Source organism: Tachysurus fulvidraco, chromosome 8 (genome assembly GCF_022655615.1).
Source record: "Tachysurus fulvidraco isolate hzauxx_2018 chromosome 8, HZAU_PFXX_2.0, whole genome shotgun sequence".
Lineage (NCBI taxonomy): Eukaryota > Metazoa > Chordata > Actinopteri > Siluriformes > Bagridae > Tachysurus > Tachysurus fulvidraco.
In genome coordinates this window covers 1,526,053-1,552,260 of record NC_062525.1, presented here as the reverse complement: position 1 = coordinate 1,552,260, position 26,208 = coordinate 1,526,053, and the positions used below count along the sequence as shown (strand labels likewise).

Below are 26,208 nucleotides of genomic sequence, written 5' to 3'. Positions count from 1 at the left end.
CTCTGATGTATGAAATCAAAAAATCTCACGAGAGGCAGTCTGGTTCATTTCTCAGATAACTTTTTACTGAACTCTATCAAATCAAAACACCAGACACTGCCCAGGTAGCTACGAAAAGTTTTACTGAGTTAAATGCAAAACTTGAAGCATTCAATACATTGGTATTGTTGGTTTAAAGATAGAAGCTGGTCCAAGGCAAACACACATCTCCAGGGTCACACACACACACACACACACACACACACACACACACACACACACACACACACACACACACACAGTGCTGCCTGGATTGTTTTCCTTTCCGTGCAGGAACAATAGGAAGCTGTGTCCTGTCTCCATCACTGCAGCTGTGGGTTTAACCCTTAAATAAATAAATAAATAAATAAATAAATAAACAAACAAACGGGAGATAAATGGTCGTGCTCGCTCAGCAGTTACTGCATAGAGCTCAGACGGTGGAGTGTTGGAGCTCTGATCTGTGGTTTAATTAGTCATGGGGAAGTAATTTAGTGTACTTCAGTGGGTTATTCAGTGGATTTGTGGGTTTATAAAGACGTCTGAACTGATCCCCGGGGGTTTAATAAACTGACACCATCCACAGTCAGTTAGCTTTGCTCCACATCCACATAACACACATCCCTGTGTTGGTGTTTATTTACACCTCAGAGCTGCACAGGAGCTAACGACAGAATGTTAATGATGTAGATAAACAGATAAAAATATCTTTTTTATTATAAAATAACATCTATAATATATGATTAAATAATTTATGTTTGAAGCCATTTGTAAATAAATGCTGATTATTAGAAGTGCAATAATTTAAGATCTGGTTCTTTAAGCTTTTAAACTGAAGCGTAACATCAAAGTTCTTGTACCTTAATTGTAGTCATTAAACCCAGGAACTTTGAGCCCACATTATTTTTATCTGGTGTAGAAATAAGTCAGACTCTATTAAAGAATAAGCATGATTGCTGAATTACTTATTTTCTTTAAAAAAATAGGTTCTAATAAACAAATAAACCAGTAAAACACAAACAAATTATAGAACTATCAAAGAGTAGTTTATACAGAATGGCGCAATGAAACTAAAAGTGTTTGTGTGTGATAGACTGAAATCCTGTCCAGGGTGAACCCTGTCCTGTGCCCTCAGTCTGAGAGACTCCAGGTTCCCTGAGACCCAGTAGGAGAAGGATAGGAGCATTGGTTTTATTAAATGGAGACATCACAAGATGTGTGTTTGTGCGCATTTGTGTTTGTGTTTATGCGTGTGTGTGTGTATGTGTGTGCACACGTGTGTGTGTGTGTGTGCGCACACGTGTGCGCGTGTTTGTGTGTGTCTGTGTGTGTTTGTGTGTGTGTGAACTATCCTGCCTAAACATGAACTGTCCTGTATTGAAGTACCAGATTTATTTCTCTTCTACAACCAGATCAAGAAAAAGAAACTCTAATATTCTGATGAAAATTTTCCCAACGTTCAGGTTCAGATTTGTTCAGTTTGTAATTCGACTGTTAGTTTACACAGAGACTGTGTTCAGGTAAGAGACAGGAGACTCCACCGAGCCGCACAGCATGTGCTTTTCTCGTCTCTGTGTGAAAAGTTCCAGCAGGTCGGCATGCAGCACACATCACCGCCAGCTTCAAGATGTTTCCCTGCTGCTGTGGACACAAAAGCTGCCATTGAGGATGAATGAGTGCGTCTTTGTGCTGGTCTCGTCCTCTGGTCATGATACAGGAGGAAGACACTGTTTCAGGCCACAACACATCCTGCAGGCTGCTCCTGAATCTCCTGAGCATAGAGAAGTGTGGAGAGAGGAGAGGAAAGGAGAAGAGCAGCTCAGTGTATAAACTCTTACAGATTCAGATCAAGAGCTTCAGTTAATGTTCACATCAAACATCAGACTGATCAAAAGGTCTGATCTCTGAAGTCTGATAGCTGTGGCATGGTTGTATGTTTATTTATTACAGAAACTGCTTATCTTGCTCTGGGATTTTCACACAAAACAGTCTAGAGTTTAGACTAGAGTCTATAGTTTATAGAATCTCTCTCTCTCTCTCTCTCTCTCTCTCTCTCTCTCTCTCTCACACACACACACACACACACACACACACACACACACACACACACACACACACACACACACACACACACAAACCCTTCCACAAATAGCATAACCATGTATTGTAAAATGTGGTGGCTTTTATCTTCTTGTTTCTGTCTGTCATACATTATTATTATTATTGTTAGTAGTAGTAGTAGTACTTGTAGTATTTTCGGTTGTAATTATATGCGTATGACATGCATCGAGGCGAGAGGAAGGAAACAGGCCGGCCACAACCTTCATCAGTCAAACACACAGAACAAGAACACACCACCCCCAGAAAATCCATCCGCCTCTAAGCGGGCACTATTTAACATTAGTATATGTGCGCTGTACAATATACTACATCCTCCTTTCTTATAATAAGAAAACAAAAGTGTATATTTAGCAGGGAAGATGTATAAGTTGTAAAATGTAACTTGGCTGCAATAATATTTCAATGTGTATCAATCTGGGATACATTAAACTTAAGCTGAAATGAACATACCATTACATATCTACCATTAACTCTTTTTTTCTTTTTTTTTATAAAAACAACATACGCCCAGTATTGTATGCACTCATTGGCTTAACATATAGTCTCTGAATCTCACCGGTGGCCTAATAACTCGGCCACTTCTGGTTTGACGTATCTGTGGAGGAGAAGAAGATTGCACACACACTGTCTCATCAGCACTGGTAGAAGCGTCCGGGGTGCTGTCTATCTCATCCTCAAGACTGTCCGGTTCAGTGTACACCTGAATGTCACTAGGTGTCTTCCTCAGGTGTCTCCTGTTGCGTCTGTACTGTTGTCCTGAAGATGTCACTATGTCGTAGGAACGCGGTTCAGCATGCGTCGCCATGACAACAGCAGGAAGCCATCCTCGTTCAGTTTGCATGTGAACAGCCCCACCTGACGGCAGCAACGGAAGTTTCTTTGTGCCTCTGTCGTAATAAGCACGCTGTCTTCTTTGGAGGTCCTGAAGAGTAGAATGTGCATTAGTTGGCACTGCAGGCTGGAGCACTGTGCTTGAGCTGGGTAAAGTGCTTCTCAGGACCCTGCCCATAAGCAGTTGTGCTGGAGAATAACCCATACCTGTGACAGGTGTGTTCCTGAGAGTTAGAAGTGCTAGAAATGGGTCAGTGTTGGTTTGTTTGGCCTTCTTTAACAGATGCTTAACAGTCTTCACAGTTCTCTCAGCCAGGCCATTTGACTGCACATGGCCTGGGCTGGAGTGAGTGAGCTTAATTCCCCATGCTGTGGCGAACTTTCTCATTTCTTGGCTTGCAAAAGGCATATGGTCGCATACGATCTCTTTAGGTATACCCATTCTGGCAAATACTGATTTGATCTTGTTAACAACTGTGTGTGTAATCTTGTCTCTGATGTTTAGTACTTCCGGGTATTTGGAAAAATAATCCACAACCAGAAGAAATGAGTGACCATCGATTTCAAATATGTCAGCTCCTACTTTCAGCCAAGGAAGCTCTGGGATTTCATGAGAGATCATCGGCTCCCTCTGATGGCGAGGCTGGAACTGCTGGCAAGTTGTACATGACTCCACCATTTTTTCAATGTCTCTTGTCATACCTGGCCAATACCAGTGTACTCTGGCTAGAGCTTTGGTGCGTTGCATACCTTGGTGTGCCGCATGTAGCCTCTGTAACATGTCTGACCTCATTTTACTCGGTAGAATAATTCTGTCTCCTGCAAACATTATTCCTTCTCTTACTGACACCAAGTGCCTAATAGGCCAGTATTGTATCACGTTTTTGTCAACTAGTTTTCCGTGATGTGGCCAACCGTGCTTGTGAATGTCCAGCAATATTTGTAATATGACGTCCTTTTGTGTCTCATGCTTTAACTGGATCAGAGTCTCTGGCTCAGGGCCTCTGTTGGCTCAAGGGCATAGATCACTTTTCCGTCAAATATATCATCCTGTCTCTGTTGCTCAAGATTGTTTCCAAAGGTTTGTGATGCGACTGCACATTAACCTTGACTCCATAGGCATACTGATGAAAACGTTTCACTGAAAACACGATACCCGGAAGCTCCTTCTCTATCTGTGCATAGTTTTTCTCTGTGTCAGTTAGAGCTCTGGATGCATAGGCGATAGGATGTCCCTCTTGCATTAGACATGCGCCTAAACCATCCTTGGATGCATCTGCTTGTATCACGACAGCTTTCTTTGGGTCAAAGAATTTAAGAACCAGGGCTTTTACAAGAGCATTTTTTAGGTTCTTTACAGCTTCCTCATGTTCATGATGCCATTGCCATACACTGTCCTTTCTCAGCAGTTGTCTCAGTGGCACTGTGGCTGTTGCTTCTCTGGGTATGTATTGTGCGAGATACTTGACCATCCCAAGCATGCGTTGCAGTGCAGGTATGTCTGTGGGGGATGCACTTTTGCATTGTCCACTTTGACATCCTCTGATGTCACAACATGACCCATGTATTTGACACTGTTTACCTTGTATTGGATCTTCTCCTTGTTGAATTTGACATTAGCTTCCTTTGCTCTAGTCATCACTTTTTGCAGAATTTCGTCATGTTCATTTTCTGTGGATGCAGCAATAATCATGTCATCAGCAATTATATGAACACCCGTGATGTCCCCAAATGTCTCACAGTTGCGCTGCTGAAAAACTTCACTCGCTGACTTAATCCCAAATGGTAGGCGCTTAAACCTATAGCGTCCCCATGGTGTGTTAAAAGTGCACAATAGTAACGACTCCTTGTCGAGCTTTACATCCAGCACTGTGAAGATTTTCTTACCAGCAAGATTGCACAACACCTCATCTGCTGTGGGAATTGAGTAATGCTGTCTCAATTTGGCCTTATTTAAGTCAGTAGGGTCTAGGCAAACCCTCAGCTTCTTCTTGTCTTTCTTTTCGGTAATCAGAAGACTATTGTCCCATGTTGTTGGCTCAATCACCATCCATAACTGCCAGTGGTACTTTCCTGCAGCCATGTATGACAGGAGTGACTGTAGGATCAATGTGGATGTGATGTTCTCCTGAGAACTCACCAAGTCCTTCAAAGACACTTGCATGTTGCTTTAGCAGCTCGTCTTTTGTAGTCGGGTACTTGACTGCGAGCGTATCAATGTCCATACTTTTTATTAGACCTATTGCTTCACATGCATCCTTGCCTAGGATAGCTGTGTCTGAGTGGTTTGACACATACAGCTGGTTGGATTTGGTTTGAGCATTGGAGCACTCCAGTGAGATTGTTCCTTCTGGTTTCAGTTTAACTCCACCATATGCCACCAACACTGTATTTGTCGGTTTCAGTCGCAGGTTTATTCGTTTTTCACATTTGACTTTTCTCCTCAGAGTTTTGTACACCGCCTGCGGTAGTACATTCGTTTCAGCTCCTGTGTCTAACTTAAACTTAACAGACATGTTTCCTACATCTATGTCTGCATACCAGGAATTGTCTCTTTTTGGTCTGAATGACATCATTACGTCAGGACGTAAAAGAACTGGTGAACTGGATTTTTGAACGGGTTCATTAAATCGAACTGTCCGAAAGAACCGGTTTGCGGAAAATAACCGAACTTCCCATCATTACTAACAGCCAGGATTCCCACACAACACGCCAGCTAAAGTCCGATTCGCGACCTAATGACTCCTTTGAGCCGATTCATTATAATACATTATACATAATGCATTATAATACAAGCATACAAGCAAACATACAAGCAATCGGTCTGCGTCAGTGTCTGAATCGGTGTATAACAAATCATTACTTCTTAGAAGAACATACACATGTGAAATGAGAAAGTAAGTGTGTTTACCCCATTTAGCGTAAGAGTGTTTAGTAAAATGTAGCCTTAATAACCCAGAGTATGTATTGGCCTATGACAATGTGTAGTAAATTACCTATAAAAATCATTTAGTTTAAAGTTGGACTGGAGTGAGATGAAACTAGATCAAAGCACAAAGCAAGCTGTTGCTAGCTAGCTGCTAATTTTATTACATTTTATATGGTCAAAAATTACACTTTTTTTTTTAATGCTACTATTTAATTGATATGATTATACTAAAATAATTATCAGGTCTATCAAAAAAGGATTTTATCTTTCAAAACTATGAAACTCTTGTGGATCATGTGGGTACTAGTCACGGTCAGCCACCACCGAAGACCAATTTTGACCCTGACTAGTAATATTATAATAGAATAAAATACAGTAATCAATGAATTAAATAATTAATGTGTTATTAATGTGGATAACTGACCCTGATCTGTACCCTTTTTGTGGGTGGGGCTTAGCATGATTTATGAGTTTGATTATAAAAGTGTGTAATTGTTGATAGTAAAGATTTTCTTTAAGGGAAAAGTGTTGATGTGTTGAAGGAGTCTCCAGTCAATATCATCAACTTCAGACTGGTGACTTTACTCTGCTTCATCACACAGTATTCATTTATATATTTAAAAAATATTTCAACATTTCTGTAAAATCTTTCAGTGTTCAATGTTGCAGTTCTATACAAATAAAACTGAACTGAATATTTCACTGTAAAACCATCACACAGTTTATTATGTTCATGTTTCCTTCATATTTCTATTCAGAATGAAGAACTTAAATAAACTGCAGTTCAGTAGAAGTGGAAGTGGTTTACTCACTCGTATAAGATCATTATATTGTCTTTCCAGGGTCAGGGATGAGTTGCGTGATTCACCAAGAAATTCACTCAACATTAAATTGCGTATGTTCTAAATAATAGAAAAATAGACATTAACATTCGACTAAATAAAATGAAATACTGTAAGCATTTAAACATTGATGTTGAATCATTTTTGTTGATAACACACAAAGCTTTTTTATACAAGTTTTATACGATCGATCATGGATTATTTTTTATCTAATGCTTCTCTTTTTTCAATAATTGACTATCATCCATAGCGATATGACTTAAAAATACAATATTTTATTATTTATATTTAACTTACCATGTCACCGTAGTTACATGGTGTCTGTGTATCTCCCTTTTGACTCTTAGACTCACTGACCCTTTTCTTCAGGTAAGAAAACTGATCTCCAAATGAGGTTGTGTTGAGTTTTACCTTTAGAATTAAGAGAAAAAAGCTGAAATAAACATTTCCATATATGTTCATATATTTCCATACGTGTATTCATCTATATAACACTAACTGTCTCTGTGTGTTGTAGCCAGTGAGCAGTGAAACAAGAAGAAAGACAAGTCTTTAATCTTTGATCATAGTAGCAAGCATAGCTGAGTCCATCAGGACTGCATGAAGAAACTGCATACACTGAAAGAAAAGATAAAGGACTTTTAGACGTATGAGAATATTCAAAATAATTATTAATTTTCAATTTAATAAATTGTACTAACCATTGTTGTCCTTCAGCTTCTCCACCATTGATCCAGAATGACACGCTTCTATATAAATCACCATCTACAAACATGGACCAGGATTTAAACAAATTCTGATTGTGAGCTCACAAACATGAGACTTTCCAGTCACCACACACTTGATCAGGGACACGTGTACACCTACACATTCAGGTAATTATCTAATCAGCCAATCATGAGGCAGTATGTAAATAATATATGTGTAATATTTAAATCACACAGATACAAGTGAAGAGAATAGATCAAAATCAGCATAGATCAAAATCAGAATAGATCAAAATCAGCGATCTTAGTGGTTTTGACTGTAGCACGTTTCCGTAAGGTGAAGAATGTCTTTAACCTCATGTCACCCTGGTAACATTCTGTACCCGATTGTTAAAAACCGGCACATTCTGTACATGTCAGAACTCAGCCCGGACTTTGGCCACATGCTTTTGTTTGTTTGTGTCTCCCCCACCCTTGTCTCTTCCTGCCTGCCTCTGCACACCTGTTCCTTATGTGTTGATTGTTACATGTATGTAACTGTCCTGCGGAATCCTAGTCTTGTGTGTTGTTCATATGCTATCCTGCATTTGGGTCTGTTTTATCCCCGCGTCTCTGACAGAAGGATTCCGCCACACCAAGACCCTTCAGGATTAGTGTCAGCCTGGACCGGCTCTGTGGGAGCATTTTTTTTTCCCGGAATGTTTTTCTGCCCTGGATTTTTGTGGTTTTGGTGGCATCGGTCTGCATTTTTCCCGTGAGGGACGCAGCTCCGCTACTGGTTCTCCGTGAGGGGCACGGCCTCACTTTCTGTTTGCGGTCCATGTCACCAGCCTGAGTTTTGTTTTGTTTTTTCTTCCTGTCTGCGGGGGTGTTGCAGGCCCGTGTTTTGCCCCATTGATTTTTTTTTTATTTATTTTGCTCCGTGGTAGAGGATCTTTTTATCTGGTTTCCGAGAGGTGGGTCTGGCCATGGCATGTTGTGGTTGTGCTCGGCCCTTCTGCTCAGCTGTGGATGTCGCTCGGCCCTCTCTGGCTGTGCCGCCGTGTGCCTTGCTCCCCCCACCTGCCTCGCCGTGTGCCTTGCTCCCCCACCTGCCTTGCCATGTGCCTTGATCCCCCACCTGCCTTGCCGTGAGCCTTGTTCCCCCCACCTGCCTCACCGTGTGCCTCGCTCCCCCACTTGGACCTCGTTCGGGACTGTCATTAAGACAGATTGGTGGGAGCCGCACCTCGAGGGAGGTACTGTCAGGACTCAGCCCGGACTTTGGCTACGTGCTTTTGTTTGTTTGTGTCTGCCCTGCCCTTGTCTTTTCCTGCCCGCTTCTGCACACCTGTTCCTTATGTGTTGATTGTCACATGTATTTAGCCTATGGCAATGCGGAATCCTCGTCTTGTGTGTTGTCTCATGTTGTGTGTCCTAGTCTGTGTCTTTTTTCATGTTTTTAGTTATTAAAACCTGTTATTTTTATTATATCCTGCATTTGGGTCTGTTTTATCTCTGCATCACTGACAGTACATTGTCCAGAGTTGCAAATAGAACACCTTTTATTATGTGACATTATTGAAACAACAGTGTATTAGGATGAGCACATTAATATGAAACTGTGATTTACAGCAGCACTACTGTCAGAGCTGCTGGTATAGAAAATGAACCGATCACAATCCAGAATTCATCTGGATGACTGTGATATACATTATAATAGAAAAAAGAGATATGGAATGGAATCAAGAAAATAAAAGAAATTTAAAGTATAGAAAATATCTGACTTTAAAATACATACCTTTGAAAATTTGCCTGTCTTTGACATTGCGGTCACTGTTTTAATGAGGTCTTTTGCATAAAGCTGTAACAGAAAACATCTGATTGTTACTAATCCTGATCTCAGTATTATATAGTATTAGTATCTAGAGACTTCTTGTGTCCAGTTCTTTCATTCTGTATATAATTAGAAGGTAAAGTAATGTCAGTGCTCAGATGTTTATCTAACTGAGAGCCATGAGCAGATTTGGTGACATACGTCAATTTTCTTCCCATTAGATAATTAAAATCACCCGAATGTTCTTCATGACAACAAGATGATCAGATTTATCATGAATACAGTCAATATTTTTAATTTGCAGCTAGATCACCACATTTAAACTAAAATAACATTTAAACTTCTGATCTTCCCCTCCTTGAACCGCCACCTTATTGTGGTGGAGGGGTTTGCGTGCCTGAATGATCCTAGGAGTTATGTTGTCTGGGGCTTTCTGCCCCTGGTAGGGTCTCCCAAGGCAAACAGGTCCTAGGTGACAGGCCAGACAAAGAGCGGTTAAAAAACCTCTTATGAAGAAAATTAAAGCAAGGTCCGTGACGTCGCTCGCATGCGAGCGCCTGGTGGTCGGGTCTTACCCCACGGAGCCCGGCCGGGCTCAGCCCGAAGGAGTGACGTGGGGCCGATCTCCTGTGGGCCCACCACATACAGGAGGAACCGTAAGGGGCTGGTGCAATGTGGATTGGGTGGCAGTCGAAGACGGGAGCCTCGGCCACCCAATCTCCGGACACGGAATCTGACTCTAGGGACATGGAATGTCACTTCGCTGGGGGGGGAAAGAGCCTGAGCTGGTGCGGGAGGTTGAGAGATACCGACTAGAGATAGTTGGGCTCACCTCCACACACAGCTTAGGCTCTGGAACCCAACTCCTCGAGAGAGGCTGGACTCTCTACTACTCTGGAGTTGCCCGCGGTGAGAGGCGGCGGGCCGGTGTGGGCTTGCTCATAGCCCCCCAGCTCAGCAGCCATGTGTTGGAGTTTACCCCAGTGAACGAGAGGGTCGTTTCCCAGCACCTCCGGGTCGGGGAGAGGTCCCTCACTCTTATTTGTGCTTATGGGCCAAATGGCAGTGTAGAGTACCCGACCTTCTTGGCGTCTCTGGGAGGGGTGCTAGAAAGTGCTCCGACCGGGGACTCCGTCGTTGTACTGGGGGACTTCAATGCTCACGTGGGCAGCGACAGTGACATCTGGAGGGGCGTGATTGGGAGGAACGCCCCCCCCGACCTGAACCCGAGTGGTGTTCTGTTATTGGACTTCTGTGCTAGTCACAGTTTGTCCATAACGAACACCATGTTCAAGCATAAGGGTGTCCATCAGTACACGTGGCACCAGGACACCCTAGGTCGGAAGTCAATGATCAACTTTGTGGTTGTTTCATCTGACCTCCGGCCGTATGTCTTGGACACTCGGGTAAAGAGAGGGGCGGAGCTGTCAACTGATCACCACCTGGTGGTGAGTTGGGTCCGATGGCAGGGGAGGAAGTTGGACAGACTTAGCAGACCCAAATGTACTGTGAGGGTCCGCTGGGAACGTTTGGCAGAGTCTCCTGTCAGAAAGATCTTCAACTCTCACCTCCGGCAGAGCTTCAACCAGATCCCGAGGGAGGTTGGAGACATTGAGTCTGAGTGGACCATGTTCTCCACCTCCATTGTCGACGCAGCCGCACGGAGCTGTGGCCGTAAGGTATCCGGTGCCTGTCGTGGCGGCAATCCCCAAACCCGGTGGTGGACCCCAGAAGTAAGGGATGCCGTCAAGCTGAAGAAGGAGTCCTATCGAGCCTGGTTGGCTCGGGGACTCCGGAGGCAGCTGATAGGAACCGGAGGGCCAAGCGAGCTTCAGCCTGGGTGGTTGCAGAGGCAAAAACTCGGGTCTGGGAGGAGTTCGGTGAGGCCATGGAGAAGGACTATCGGTTGGCCTCGAAGAAATTCTGGCAAACTGTCCGGCGTCTCAGGAGGGGGAAGCAGTGCCCTGCGCACACTGTTTACAGTGGGAGTGGGAATCTGCTGACTTCGACTGGTGACATCCTCGGACGGTGGAAGGAGTACTTCGAGGATCTCCTCAACCCCACCAACATGTCTTCCACTGAGGAAGCAGAGGCGGAGGACTCGGTTGTGGACTCGTCGATCCCCCAGGCTGAGGTCACTGAGGTAGTTGAGAAGCTCCTTGGTGGCAAGGCACCGGGGGTGGATGAGATCCGCCCTGAGTACCTTAAGTCTCTGGATGTTGTGGGGCTGTCTTGGTTGAAACACCTCTGCAACATCGCGTGGCGGATGGGGACAGTGCCTCTGGACTGGCAGACTGGGGTGGTGGTCCCTCTGTTTAAGAAGGGGGACCGGAGGGTGTGTTCCAACTACAGGGGGATCACACTCCTCAGCCTCCCCGGAAAAGTCTATGCCAGGGTACTGGAGAGGAGAATTCGGCCGATAGTCGAGCCTCGGATCCAGGAGGAACAATGCGGGTTTCATCCTGGTCGTGGAACACTGGACCATCTCTATACCCTCACCAGGTTGCTGGAGGGTTCATGGGAGTTTGCCCAACCAGTCCACATGTGCTTTGTGGATCTGGAGAAGGCATTCAACTGTGTCCCTCGTGGTGACCTGTGGGGGGTGCTCTGGGAGTATGGGGTCTGGGGCCCTCTGTTAAGGGCTGTCCGGTCCCTATATGACCGGAGCAGGAGTTTGGTTCGCATTGCCGGCAGTAAGTCAGACTTGTTCCCAGTGCATGTTGGACTCCGACAGGGCTGCCCTTTGTCACCGGTCCTGTTCATTATTTATATGGACAGAATTTCTAGGTGCAGTCTGGGGCCAGAGGGAGTCCGGTTTGGGGACCACAGTATTTCGTCTCTGCTTTTTGCAGATGATGTTGTCCTGTTGGCTTCTTCAAATCAGGACCTTCATCGTGCACTGGGACGGTTTGGAGCCGAGTGTGAAGCAACGGGGATGAGAATCAGCACCTCCAAGTCCGAGGCCATGGTTCTCAGCTGGAAAAGGGTGGCTTGTCCCCTTCAGGTTGGTGGAGAGCTCCTGCCTCAAGTGGATGAGTTTAAGTATCTTGGGGTCCTGTTCACGAGTGAGGGAAGGATGGAGCGGGAGATCGATAGGCGGATTGGTGTATCTTCTGCAGTGATGCGGTCGATATACCAATCTGTTGTGGTGAAGAAAGAGCTGAGCCCTAAGGCAAAGCTCTCTATTTACCAGTCAATCTACATTCCTACCCTCACCTTTGGTCATGAGCTTTGCGTCATGACCGAAAGGACAAGATCCCGATACAGGCGGCCAAAATGAGTTTCCTCCGCAGGGTGGCTGGGCGCTCCCTTAGAGATAGGGTGAAGAGCTCAGTTACTCGGGAGGAGCTCAGAGTAGAGCCGCTGCTCCTCCACATCGAGAGGGGTCAGCTGAGGTGGCTCGGGCATCTGTTTCGGATGCCTCCTGGATGCCTCCCTGGGGAGGTGTTCCGGGCATGTCCAACCGGGAGGAGGCCCCGGGGAAGACCTAGGACACGCTGGAGGGACTATGTCTTTCGGCTGGCCTGGGAACGCCTCGGTATTCCCCCGGAAGAGCTGGAGGAAGTGTCTGGGGAGAGGGAAGTCTGGGTGTCCCTGCTTAGACTGCTGCCCCTGCGACACGGCCCCAGATAAGCGGTAGAAAATGGATGGAAATGGATGGATGGACTTCTGATCTTCCTGGACCTTAGACTGCCAAACCCCATCCTCCTCCTCCACATTAATATCCTTCTCAGGAGAATCAAGTCATTTCTATTCATAGAGGCTAATAAGCTCACTCCTGGCTGTTCTGTCTTTGAGCACTGTCCAACTTCTTTATCTGACCCAGAACTTAATTCTTACTGTACATGCACTCAATTCTAAATACAGTGGAGAAAGAGATAATTTACTGAACTTACTTTGGAATTTGGAAAGCTAAAGGAACCCTGACCTCCATGGGCTGATAGGTAGATGAACACAGTATCATTTCTGCCACTGAAAAAGATTTGTTACGACATTTAAGCAGCTGCCCGGCTTGTTTGCAACCTGCCAAAGTTCTCGCATACCACCCCGCTGCTGCGATCCCTTCACTGGTTTCTGGTAGCTGCACGCATCAGATTCAAAACACTGATGCTGGCCTACAAAGCCAAAAATGGACCAGCTCCCTCTTACCTCAAAGCCCTCATCATTCCTCGCACTGCACCCCGCAACCTCCGATCTACCAGCACTGCTCGACTGGTTCCACCATCTCTCAGGGTAAGAGGCAAGTATACTACAAGACTCTTCTCTGTTCTGGCACCAAGGTGGTGGAATGAACTTCCCCTAGAGGTCCGGACAGCTGAATCACTGGCTATTTTCAAGCGGCGGTTGAAGACCTACTTATTCAGGAAACACTTCAACTAGCACTTCTTTCCTTATCTTTTGCATTTAAAAAAAAAAAAAAAAAAAAAAAACTTTGACACTTTTTCATTGTAACTTTGAACAAATGTTTTAAACTCATGGTATCTTAAGTATGTAACCTAGTGAACCAGCATTAATGTATTCAATGTTAGAGATTTAAGCACTTATGTACGTCGCTCTGGATAAGGGCGTCTGCCAAATGCTGTAAATGTAAATGTAATTTTTTCAGGAAGTATTGTTTCCTTGTGTCATGTAAAAGTCCACAAATGGATCAGAGACTCTTTGCCTTGGGGCATTCTTTACAGGAATATTACGAGAAAGCCAATATAAAAGTAAAGTTGATCAAGATGGCGCTGTGGATGGCAGCCTCAATGCTTAGCTCCTCAGTGTTTGTTTTGTTTTTGTTAGTTTTTCCTGTTCTGTGTCAAGGAAATCCAATCAGTTTCACCAGGTATGAACTGCTGAACATTCGGCAGTACACACCACAAGATCTTTTACCATTTTTTGAGCATTCTGACATTTTGCTGCATATTGTAGTGAAGCTTAGACATCACAGTTTAAGAACACCGCTGCCTAGCATCCATCTGGCGAATCTCCACTCTCTACCCAACAAAACGGATGAACTACTTCTGCTCAACCGGAAAAATAAGGATTTTTTGAACTCTGCTGCTCTCTGCTTCACAGAAACCTGGCTGAACAATGCCATCCTAGACAGCGCGTTAAGTCTGCCAGGCTTTCAGCTCTTTAGAGTGGACCGCAACGCAGAATCAACGGGGAAATTGTGTGCCGATGTGACGTGTTTTTACATTAATGAAAGGTGCTTTTCTGATGTAACTGTGTTAAAGAAGATGTGCTGTACCGATCTTGAAACACTCTTCATTAACTGCAAACCGTTCTATTCGTAGATTCGACAAGGGAGTTTTCCTCGTTCATTCTGGTGAGTGTTTACATTCCTCCGCAAATGCACGTGAGCTTGGCACTACAGACACTCGCTGATATGATCATAGAGAGTGAGCAACAACACCCAGACTCTGTACTAATAATTCTTGGGTACTTTAATAAAGTGATTATTTCACGTTAATTGCCTAAATACAGACAGCGTGTTACATGTCCCACCAGAGACAGTAACACACTGGATCACTGTTACACTGTAATAATGGATGCATATCACTCTGTCCCACGGGCTCTACGACTCTCTGATCACTGTTTAGTTCATCTGATACCGACCTACAGGAAGAAACTGAAATCAGTAACCCTGTATTAAGGACTGTAAAAAGATGGACTGAGGAAGCGGAGCAGGATTTACAAGCCTGTTTCTCTCTAACTGACTGTTTTTGAAGCTGCTGCCACTGACTTGGACAAGCTCACGGAGACTGTAACATCATATATCAGTTTTTGTGAGGATTTGTGTATTCTCATCAGGACTCACTTAACCTACATCAATGACAAGCCATGGTTCACTGCAAAACTCAGCCAGCTCCGTCAGGCTAAAAGTGGATGCTCACAGAAATGGGGATAGAGTCTTGTACAAACAGGCCAAATACACACTGGAAAAGGAAATCAGAGTGGCAAAGAGGAATTATTCTGAAAAGCTACGGACTCAGTTTTCCTCTAATGACTCAGCTTCAGTGTGGAAAAGTCTGAAAGCCATCACCAACTACACAACACCTTCCCCCTGCACTGTGGTGAATCAACAACTGGCAAACGACCTGAATGAGTTCTATTGCAGGTTTGCAAAAGCCCAATTCTCACCTCCTGTAACCCCCGAATCAGTCACACCTTTAATACAGTTCAGTGAAGATGATGTGTGTCAGGTCTTCAGGAAGATCAAGAGAAGAAAGGCATCAGGTCTTCAGGAAGATCAAGAGAAGAAAGGCACCAGGCCCAGACAGCGTTTCACCAGCCTGTCTGAAAACCTGTGCTGATCAATTGGCCCCCATCTTCACACAGATCTTCAACAGATCACTGGAGCTCTGTGAAGTCCAAAGAAACCCAAAATTACCGGACTTAATGACTACAGACCTGTGGCCCTAACGTCTGTGGTCATGAAATCATTTGAAAGACTGGTTTTGGCTTATCTGTAGGACATTACTGGTCCCTTACTGGACCTTCTGCAGTTTGCCTTCAGAGCAAACAGGTTCTGTGAATGATGCAGTCAATATGGGACTACATTATGTTCTGCAGCATCTGGACAGACCAGGGACTTATGTGAGGATCCTGTTTGTGGACTTCAGCTCTGCCTTTAACACCATCATCCCATCACTCCTCCAGCCCAAATTAACCCAGCTCTCCATGACCTCCTCTGTCTGTCAGTGAATCACCAGTTTTCTGACAGACAGGCAGCAGCTAGTGGATTTGAGCTAAACTCAAATCCAACATCTGCGCCATCAGCACTGGTGCTCCTCAGGGTTGTGTCCTCTCCCCACTGCTCTTCTCCCTGTATATAAATGACTGCACCTCTAATGACCCGTCTGTCAAGCTCCTGAAGTTTGCAGACGACACCACACTGATTGGCCTCATCCAGGACGGTGACAAGTCTGCTTACAGACTGGAGGTTGAACAGCTGGCTGTCTGGTGCAGTCTTAACAACCTGGAGCTGAACACGCTCAAGACAGTGGAGATAATCGTGGACTTCAGGAGAATACTCCCTGCTCTCCCCCCACTCACCATCATTTACAGCATTGTTACAGCAGTGGAGTCATTCAGATTCCTGGGAACCACAATCTCCCAGGACCTGAAGTGGGACATTCACATTGACTCCATTGTGAAAAAGGCCCAGCAGAGATTGTACTTCTTTCGCCAGCTGAGGAAGCTCAACCTCCCACTGGATCTGCTGAAACAGTTCTACACTGCAATCATTGAATCCATCCTCTGCACTTCAGTAACTGTTTGGTTCAGCTCAGCTACCAAATGTGACCTCAGAAGACTACAGAGGGTAGTCCGGACTGCTGCGCAAACCATTGGCACAACTCTCCCCACTCTCCAAGACCTGTACTTCTCCAGAGTGAGCAAAACGTCAAAGACAATCACTCTGGAACCCTCACATCCAGCACACTCACACTTCAAACTGTTGCCATCTGGTCAACACTACAGAGCCCAGAGCACCAGAAGGACCAGACATAGGAACAGTTTCTTGCTTCAGGCAATCCATCTGATGAACACTTGACATATACGGAACATACAACACTATTCCTACATTATTTACTTAAAACACTCACTCACTCACTCACTTTCTACTGCTTATCCAAACTACCTCGGGTCACGGGGAGCCTGTGCCTCAGGCGTCATCGGCCATCAAGGCAGGATACACCCTGGACGGAGTGCCAACCCATCGCAGGGCACACACTCTCTCATTCACTCATGCAATCACACACTACGGACAATCTTCCAGAGATGCCAATCAACCTACCATGCATGTCTTTAGACCGGGGGAGGAAACCGGAGTACCCGGAGGAAACCCCCGAGGCACGGGGAGAACATGCAAACTCCGCGACACACAAGGCGGAGGCGGGAATCGCACCCCGACCCTGGTGGTGTGAGGCGAACGTGCTTGATTCTGATTCTGATTCTAAAATATAAAGTTTAGGAGATGCTTCAATTTATAGCAGGACATCTGTCTCAAACAGTGTGAAATAAAGGACAAATCAGTGTAGAAGTCGTTTAAAAAGGATCTTACAATGTCCAAGTTAAAGCTCAATCCACTCTCGCTTGGCTCTATGTCCAGTCATGTTCCTGTGCCGTATGGCTCAAGGATCTACCTCAGTTGAGGCCTTGCACCAGCTTCAGACATAGAGGAAACTGAATCAAGAGAATCTCTCTCTCAGCTTTCACTTACACTGCCCTGCAAACCATGTTGGTTTTGCACACATACTTGTCTGATGGGTTTAAAAGACACGGACTGCGATCTCAACCCTAAGGCAGGTTCAGAGCTTTGCTAAGCTACAGACTTGGTCTTCTGTGCCACAAAAGAGACATGTTATGGATACTGTTGTGGCAAATCGCCCGTCGCCCCGCCTTCCCTCATTAGTACCAGGTAAAACGAATCCGCAATCTGTTGCGCATGCCTCGGCAGGATAAGGAAGCACATTGTTGCTATTGGTATGCACCGGGAATTGACACCACGACAAAAAGCAGCGCTGACTTAATGAAAAATGAGTATTAAATGAGCTTGATATCAAACACTGTGTACTCACAGTGCGGGTACTCACCAAAGAACTCTGAAATGACAGCCGGTTTTTCACTTACAGAGCTTAATGCTATAACAAATAAATGGATGAAAGAAATTCACAATGCCTAATTATTGAGTGGAATCCAGTTTAATTCTTCAAATAGTGAGACCTATCTTCTTCAAGTGTGGGAAAGCACACAGTTAGACAACACACTTGACAGATACCATAAAATGTACAGAATTTGCCTCTTGTCCTCCAACCCTTTTAAGGTCTGTCACACACAAGCACAGAACAAGCCTTGTTCCTCTAACGCAGACCTGGGCAAATTACCTGGCCACATCCGGCCCTTTGTACATTCCTGTCCGGCCTGGGTGAGGCCAATCATAAATTATAGGGATGCACCGAAAATTCGGCCACCGAAAATTTTCGGCTGAAATACCTAAATCACAGAAACAATACGGCCGAAACACAATTGTAATGACACAATTAAAAAGTGCAGCCAGCAAACGGTTATCTGGAAATTTTTTCAATATCTCGGAGAAAGACCCACCGACAGCGATTTGCAAAACATCCAATGCTGAAATTTCAAGAGGGGTGTATCTGCAAAGAGTTTATAAACGTCAGGTTTAATTTATAACCTCGAATCCAAACATCCCGATTGCCATTCTAAATATGAAAAGAATGTGGTGCAGAAAAGAAAAGTCAATCCGAGCACGCCCGCTCGGATTGTGATGAAGTTCAACAAATCCAAACACAGATCCTCTATCACTGATGACCACCCCTCAGCTGTCCTTCACATAGTTACCTCAGACATTCAGCCAGATTCCAATGCCCTTGTTCAAGCCCAGAACAGACTGGATTATTCTCACTGAAGAGGTAAAATGAGGTGGAAAACATTACAAGTTATTGTTTGTTGTATTGCTGTATTTCTATAAACTTGTTAAGTTATTTATTGTTTTTCATTGTTTGTGTAGATTAACAAGTTAAAAATAAATTGCACTGATTCAATAATTGTTTTTATTTTCTTATTTGACCTATACACCACAATTTCACATTGCCTAATATAAATATTTACAGAATAATTTTATTCTTCCGATTATCAGTACCAGCTATTCAAAATATATAATTTAGTGCATTTTACAATGGAAGAAAGTTAAGCAGAATTAAGTTCAAGTTATCATTGGTGTGGCCCTCTGACATAGTTCAGGTTTCTCATATGGCCCCTTGTAAAAATTAATTACCCACCCCTGCTCTAACGGGAGCTTTGGCCTCTCCTAGGGGCCATAGAATGTGTTCACATTTTACATTTACGGCATTTAGCAGACACCCTTATCCAGAGTGACTTACAACTGAGCAACTGAGGGTTAAGGGCCTTGCTCAGGGGCCCAGTAGTGGCAGCTTGGTGGACCTGGGGTTCGAACCCATGACCTTCCGATCAGTAGCCCAACACCTTAACCACTGAGCTACCACATCCACATGGTTTTAAAAGTCACAAAAACTTAACTCCATGTGGTCCTTGAGGACAACAACCTCCTCATCAATACAACATTTACCAGACTGTATATTTATAATCACATCCTCCAGTGTCACCCATATAAGGATGAGGTTCCCCTTTGAGTCTGGTTCCTCTCAAGGTTTCTTGCTTTACCATTCAAGGTAGTTTTTTCTCCCCACAGTCACCTGAGTCACCTCAGACTTGCTCGTTGGGGATAAATACATACATATTTAAATATATCTGATATTAATTTAGAATTGTGTATTATATTAATCTTTATGTTATTCTTTATATTAACCTTTTGTCCTATGTTTATGTAAAGCTGCTTTGAGACAATGTCAATTGTAAAAAGTGCTATACAAATACATTTGAATTGAATTGAATTGCTTAATACCCAAAAACAATGGGGCTGTGTTCGTTTCTAGACTTGTGTGCTCTAACCTGTACTCTGAAAACATACAGGTTCAAGCTGCTCAAATCAGGTCTAACGACTGGTTTGTGACCATAGGTCTAAAAAATGCAGATTTTCACATCCAGCCAGGATATTCTTTATGGGGCAAAGCATACCAGTATTATGTACTCCTCTTTGCCCTATCTTTGTCACCACAGATGGAGCCCTGGCTCCTCTGTGCCTTAAGGGCATCCATGCACTCCATTATTAGAACCAAGATAAAACCAAGATTGCGCCGGTGAGGTCGGCTGCCATCGCGACTGCTCTGGTTACACTTAGCCTTTTTTTGTTTATGTTATATATTTATATAGATGACATTTTATTCATAGAAGCTGGTCATCATTAGATATGACAGAGCCACTCTTACATCTATTGGTGTACAACACACTCACCATTCGCCGTTTTTAAAGTGAGAGCGAGATCCTGAGGGGGAACAAAGGATACTACCTGCACCGGCATCCGCGAGGGAAACGAGCCGGTGTCAGGAACAGGCTAAGGGGAGTGATTTACGCACACCACGCTCCCTTACCTAGTATCCTGTTAGCCAATGTCCAGTCTCTGGAAAACCATCTCAACGATCTCAGGGCAAGGGTCAAGTTCCAGTGGTACATTCAGGACTGCAACCTTCTCTGCTTCACCGAGACATGGCTGAACCCAGCGGTACCAGGCCACGCCATCCAGCCGGCCGAGTTTTTCTCAGTTTACCGCATGGACAGGACACTGGAGTCGGGGAAGTCAAGGGGAGCAACCACTGGTGCGACAGCACGAGCTTCGTTCCTCTGTCACGCCCCTGCACACCAAATCTGGAACTACTGTCCATCAAATGTCGGCCCTTCTATCTACCTCTGGAATTCAGCTCGGTCATAGTCAGTGCTGTTTTTTTCAACCTCAAGCAGGCATGGACACAGCAGTATGGGACTTACAAGAGACACTAACTCTACACCAAACACAGCATCAGGATGCTGTGCTCATTGTGGTGAGAGATTTTAATAGTGCCAACCTCAAACACGCACTACCAAACTTACAGCAGCACATCACCTGCCCCACCAAGGGTTGAAAGGACACTGGACCACTGCTACACACCCTCTAAGAACAGCTACAAGGCACAATTACGTCCACTGTTTGGGAAATCGGCCATGCCGCCATCTTCCTCATGCCTGTTTACAAACAAAGGCTGAAACAGGAAGCTCCAGGTCAGAGGAAGGTCGCGCACTGGACTGACCAATCAGTGGCCGCTCTGCAGGACGCTCTAGATGACGCAGACTGGGACATGTTCAGGCACAGCTCTGATGACGTCAACATGTTTACGGAAGGGATGTGGGATTCATTGGGAAACGAGCGGATGATATGGTGCAGAAAACCACCATCAGAACATTTCTTAACCAGAAGCCGTGGGTGGATAAGAGCATCCGTGATGCTTTGAGATTCTGCTCCACTGCCTACAACACGGGGCTCGCCACTGGGGACATGGACGAGTACAAGGCTGCATCTTATAGTGTGCACAGAGTGGTGAAGGAAGCAAAGCGGCACTACGGGAGGGAGCTAGAGTCACAGTTCCAACATGGAGGCTCTAGGAGCCTGTGGCAGGGACTAAGGAACATTACGGACTATAGAACACCTGCTTTTAGAATGGGGAATGCAGATGCTTCTCTGGCAGACGAGCTAAACACCTTTTATGCTCGCTTTGAGGCTGCAGTTAACCATGCTAGCGGTGCTAGCAGCACAAACAGCATGTACACTGAAGGAGCTGGAGAGGTAAACACATTCACCATCTCGGAGCATGACGTGAGGCGGGCATTCAGGAGAGTGAACACCAGGAAAGCAGCAGGACCAGACGGCATCATAGGAACAGTCTGTTGTCCCCTCATGCTTCAAACAGTCCACCATTGTTCCTGTCCCAAATAAACCCTAGCCTGCCTGCCTCAAAGACTTCCGCCATGTAGCTCTGACCTCAGTAGTAATGAAGTGCTTCGAGAGACTTGTCAGAGACTTCATCACTGCATCACTACCAGACACACTAGATCCACTACAGTTCGCATACCACCAGAACCACTCTACTGAAGACGCCATTGCTCATCTTCTCCACACCACGATGAGCCACCTGGACTTCAGAAAAGTGAATAATTGTTTGTGGACTACAGTTCAGCATATAACACCATAATTCCCTTCACACTCACCTCTAAGTTGGAGGTCCTGGGTCCTGTGTCAATGGATCTCCAACTTCCTGACAGACAGACCACAAGCTGTACGGGTGGGTAAACACACCTCATTCACCCTCACCCTTAGCATTTGAGCTCCCCAGGGTTGTGTTCTGAGCCCCCTGCTGTACTCACTGTACACGTATGACTGTGTGGCCACTTCCAACTCCACTACCATCATCAAGTTTGCTGACGACACTGTTGTGGTGGGCCTGATCTAAAAACAACGACGAGATGGCCTACCTACAGGAGACAAAAACCTGGAGGGATGGTGCCAGGAGAATAACCTTCTTCTGAATATCAGCAAGATTAAGGGGTTGATAGTGGACTTCAGCATGAAGCAGGAGTGGTCATACCAACCGCTAAACATCAACGTGACCCAGTGGAGAGAGTGGACAGTTTCCGGTACATAGGTGTTCACATCACACAGGACCCGTATTGGTCCTGTCACATCAACACCCTGGTGAAGAAGGCCCAGCAGAGTCTGTATCACCTGAGATGCTTAGGGGACTTCAAACTACCCTCTCAGGTGCTAAAGACTTTCTACACCTGCACCATTGAGAGCGTCCTGACGGGTAGCTTCCTAGTTCGGGAACAGCACCATACAGACAGCCGAGCCCTCCAGAGTGTGGCGCAATCAGCTGAACGTACCATCCACACTGAGCTCCCTGACCTGCAGGACATCTACAGCATGTGGTGCAGGACCAGAGCCAGGAAGATTGTAAAGTATCTCAGCCATCCCAACAATGGACTCTTTTCTTTGTTGCATTCAGGGAAACGCTTCCGCTCCTTGAAAGCAAACACAGAGTGAATGAGGAGTCTAAACCAGGAAACACCCAGGATCTAGTACTGGACCTCTCTCCCCATCTTCACTGTTTTTATGCACACCTTTTTTTGCACTGATACGTTACCTCTGGACTGTCATTGTCACTTTAACTCTGGACTTGCACTGCACACCATATTGCACCTGGACACTTTAAGGAAAATCTTTAAAAGCCATACACACTTAATGTGCTACATTGTTGTGTTTGCTGACCTTGACCTTGCCTGTTGTTTACGAGTCTGTACAATAAAAGCTGCAAATGGATCATCAGCCTTATGACGCTTCATTATAGTGGCAACGTCAGACTCGTAAACAACAGGCAAGGTCAAGTTCGACAAACCCAACAATGTAGCGAAGGCAGAAATCATGGTTGGAAATACAGGCAGAAGGTCAGGGCAGGCGGCAAACAATCAAAAAAACAAAATACAGAAACAGAGTAGCAAAACCGGAACTAGAAATACACAGGAAAACGCTCAGACTGATAGCAACAGCAAATCGAGACTTCGCACTCGGGTCAAGTTCAAGTTCGCTTTATATAGCGTGGGAAATAGGCAACAGCTGGTGGCGTAATTAGTCCCGGTGCGGGGATTATGGGAACTGCAGTCCGTAAGCGACTGGTACTCTCATAATACGCTTCTCTGTTTTGGTGCTCGGGAGGGGAGGCAGGTGCTCTAATTGTGACAATATGTATATGTATATTTATGTATATGTATATACAATATTTTTCCACTTATATTTTCATATTTTATATAGTTTTTTATATAGTTAATATTTTTTTATTTATCTATCTCTTTTTGGTTTTGGTTTCTTTTTATCCTAAACTGAATTCCTTTTTTTTTATGCATATATACCGGACAGTTGCAAAAAGCATTTCACTGCATGTCGTACCCTGTATGTATGTGTATCTGAAATAAAATTGGATTTGATTTGATTAGATGACTAGGTTATTTATTCCAGTTGGAAGTCATGGCAGCCACACACTGAGATGTTGTGGTTGCCCATATGAGGTCCTTGAGACCTAATAATAAAAATAACTATTTTTGACTTTGAAAATTTATGTTAGTCTCATATATTTTTTTTTAATAAAAACTTGAACAATATAAATATTGAAATTGACCTAATGGACATAATACCTTTGTATTACTTTTTTTGCTCCTGTTTTCTTTACAGCAGATGAATCTCCACACAGTACAGCAAGAAAGTTTTCAGCTGTAACATCCTGATAATGGACCATTTAAAAAAAAAGATTCCGAATCACAAAAAAGGAAAAACAATAAAGTATAATGTGAGTATTTAATGTTTGTGTGTATAGAATACATTACCTCTCCAGTGTAGTCCTTTGGAACCCCAGTGTAAACATTTGGTCCTTTTGGTACATTAATGATTTTACCCTTATCAGGGTTACTGCAGAAAAATATCATACTTTATTATGAATATTTATTCATCATATCATTATGTAACTGGTGACACAGTGATACAGTGAATAGCTCTGACACTCACAGCCCTACATACAGCTCCATAAGGTACTGACTATGTGGAAGTTCTTAGACTTCTTTGTGCCATAAAATCATGCCATTTGATGGACTGGATTATATAAATTGCCCCTGTGGTTGAATGAATGTGTGAATATGTGCATGCTGACCTGCGATATTTGTACGTATCAGGGCCAAAATAGCAGTTGTGTGGTTCTCACGACCTGGAGTCCGAATGTTGGTTTACTTTTTGGGTCACAACATATAGAAGTTGGTGAAGTCCACACAAATGTTATTTATGCTCTGATACTTTGAATAAAAATAATAGAATTTAACGTGCTTTATTTTTCCCATGACTGTAAATAACAACACAATCTTGTCAATGACGCAACAGAATGACCCTGTAGTTTATGTGAAAATTTTCACTCATTTTCAATAGTTTATTTCTACTTTTGTAAATCTGTAAAACTCACTTTTCATGATCAGCGATGTCATCATACATCATCACTACAATCTGTTCATCTGGAATCCCATTCCGGTGCATGACTTGGTAAGCGTGACACACATTGGCCTGCAACAGAAACAGTAAATGTAGTTATGTAGTTTCAAAAAACTGAATTATTTTAAATAATAATATTCCAAAAGTGAGAAAATGTAATTTAATGTATTAGGTATTATATTTTTGCAAAATATCTTAGAGTATTTATTTTTCTTTGTAAGCAACCTATTTACAAAAACCCTGTAAAAAAGCTTCTGATTTTAATATTCTCACCTGATCACCGTAGTCTTTCCAACCTGAAGAACCCGCTGCCAGGAGAACCCAGTGTTTACTGAGAACTCCCATATCGACTACAAAGTACTGGAAATGAAATGGTGTGTGTGTGTGTGTGTGTGTGTGTGTGTGTGTGTGTGTGTGTGTGTGTGTCTCTGTGTGTGTGTGTGTGTGTGTGTGTGTGTGTCTCTGTGTGTGTGTGTGTGTGTGTGTGTGTGTGTGTGAGAGAGAGAGAGAGAGAGAGAGAGAGAGAGAGAGAGAGAGAGAGAGAGATATACACACTCACACACAGAAGATAAATACTGTAAATCTGTAAACACAATATTTCCGATCTGCTGATCGCTGCTTAAGAATCTGATTATTAAAAATAAGTTATTTTTGTCTTAGTTTCGTTTCCTTAATAATTATAGTTGTATTTCCTCCACAGTATCAGTAACTTTATCACACCATTATTCAGTATTGTACTGTGTCACACACTGTCTTATTACTTACAAAATTACTCATTATAAAAAGTGGTTGTTTCATTTATAATCTGCTAATATATAAAAAATTATACACATTCCTTAAAAAATACATCAAAGTAGAAATGTATTGATTCGTACCTTGTTTCTCTCCTGCACCTGCAGTTCAGTGTGTGTGTGTGTGTGTGTGTGTGTGTGTGGGCTGGGGTATTTATAATCAGGAAACTTTCTCTTTCTTTTTTATGTCCTGGATCATAAAAGAAACAACGTTTTTCAGTTAAACCTGAAGTTAAAAATAGTGACTAGAATAATACTCATATAGAAAATGAAAGCAAGTACACACACAATAACACACACATCTTTTGAATAAACACTTTGTGACAAAGATGTGTATCTGAACGCTTAACTTCCCCAAAAGGAATTCCCCAAATTTCAGTGCAAATAAACTCATTAGACAAAGATAGGCCTCAGTCATTAATGTTAAAGAGGAGCATAAATGGCACACACGTCATTTATTATTAAGTACCATGTAAATTATTAATTAATTTATTCTTTATACATGTTAGGTTATTGTTAGGTTATTTATTCTTTATACATGTTAGTTTGCACCTGAGCAAACTCATAGAAAATAACCAGAACAATCCTAGGTTTTTATTTAGCACAGTGGCAAAAAACAAGAAATCTGAACACACTATTCCATCACAGTTCAATAGTGAGGATTTTATG

At 43.7% G+C, this 26,208-nt stretch overlaps 1 protein-coding gene across 1 annotated transcript; it reads right to left on the bottom strand.

Moving 5' to 3' along the window:
- Positions 1-711: 711 nt before the first annotated feature.
- On the bottom strand, positions 712-25,202 carry LOC113652135 (legumain-like). The gene is made up of 11 exons (XM_047817825.1): positions 25,022-25,202; positions 24,723-24,820; positions 24,100-24,181; positions 23,911-23,996; positions 13,161-13,236; positions 9,229-9,291; positions 7,443-7,506; positions 7,241-7,359; positions 7,039-7,152; positions 6,712-6,801; positions 712-1,789 (listed from the first exon to the last, which is right to left on the bottom strand). Exons 1-11 carry the CDS (start codon positions 25,091-25,093, stop codon positions 1,751-1,753), a joined length of 903 nt encoding a protein of 300 aa, XP_047673781.1. The 5' UTR covers positions 25,094-25,202; the 3' UTR covers positions 712-1,750.
- Positions 25,203-26,208: the final 1,006 nt, after the last annotated feature.

Bases quoted from the DNA above. Each gene is read 5' to 3' on its own strand.
- LOC113652135 (XM_047817825.1), bottom strand. From the start codon at position 25,093: ATGGGAGTTCTCAGTAAACACTGGGTTCTCCTGGCAGCGGGTTCTTCA. The intron at 7,507-9,228 runs GTATGTATTTTA...CCATGTTTGTAG, and splicing joins AGACAGGCAAATTTTCAAAG to ATGGTGATTTATATAGAAGC. The intron at 6,802-7,038 runs GTAAGTTAAATA...TCTATTATTTAG, and splicing joins CATGTAACTACGGTGACATG to AACATACGCAATTTAATGTT.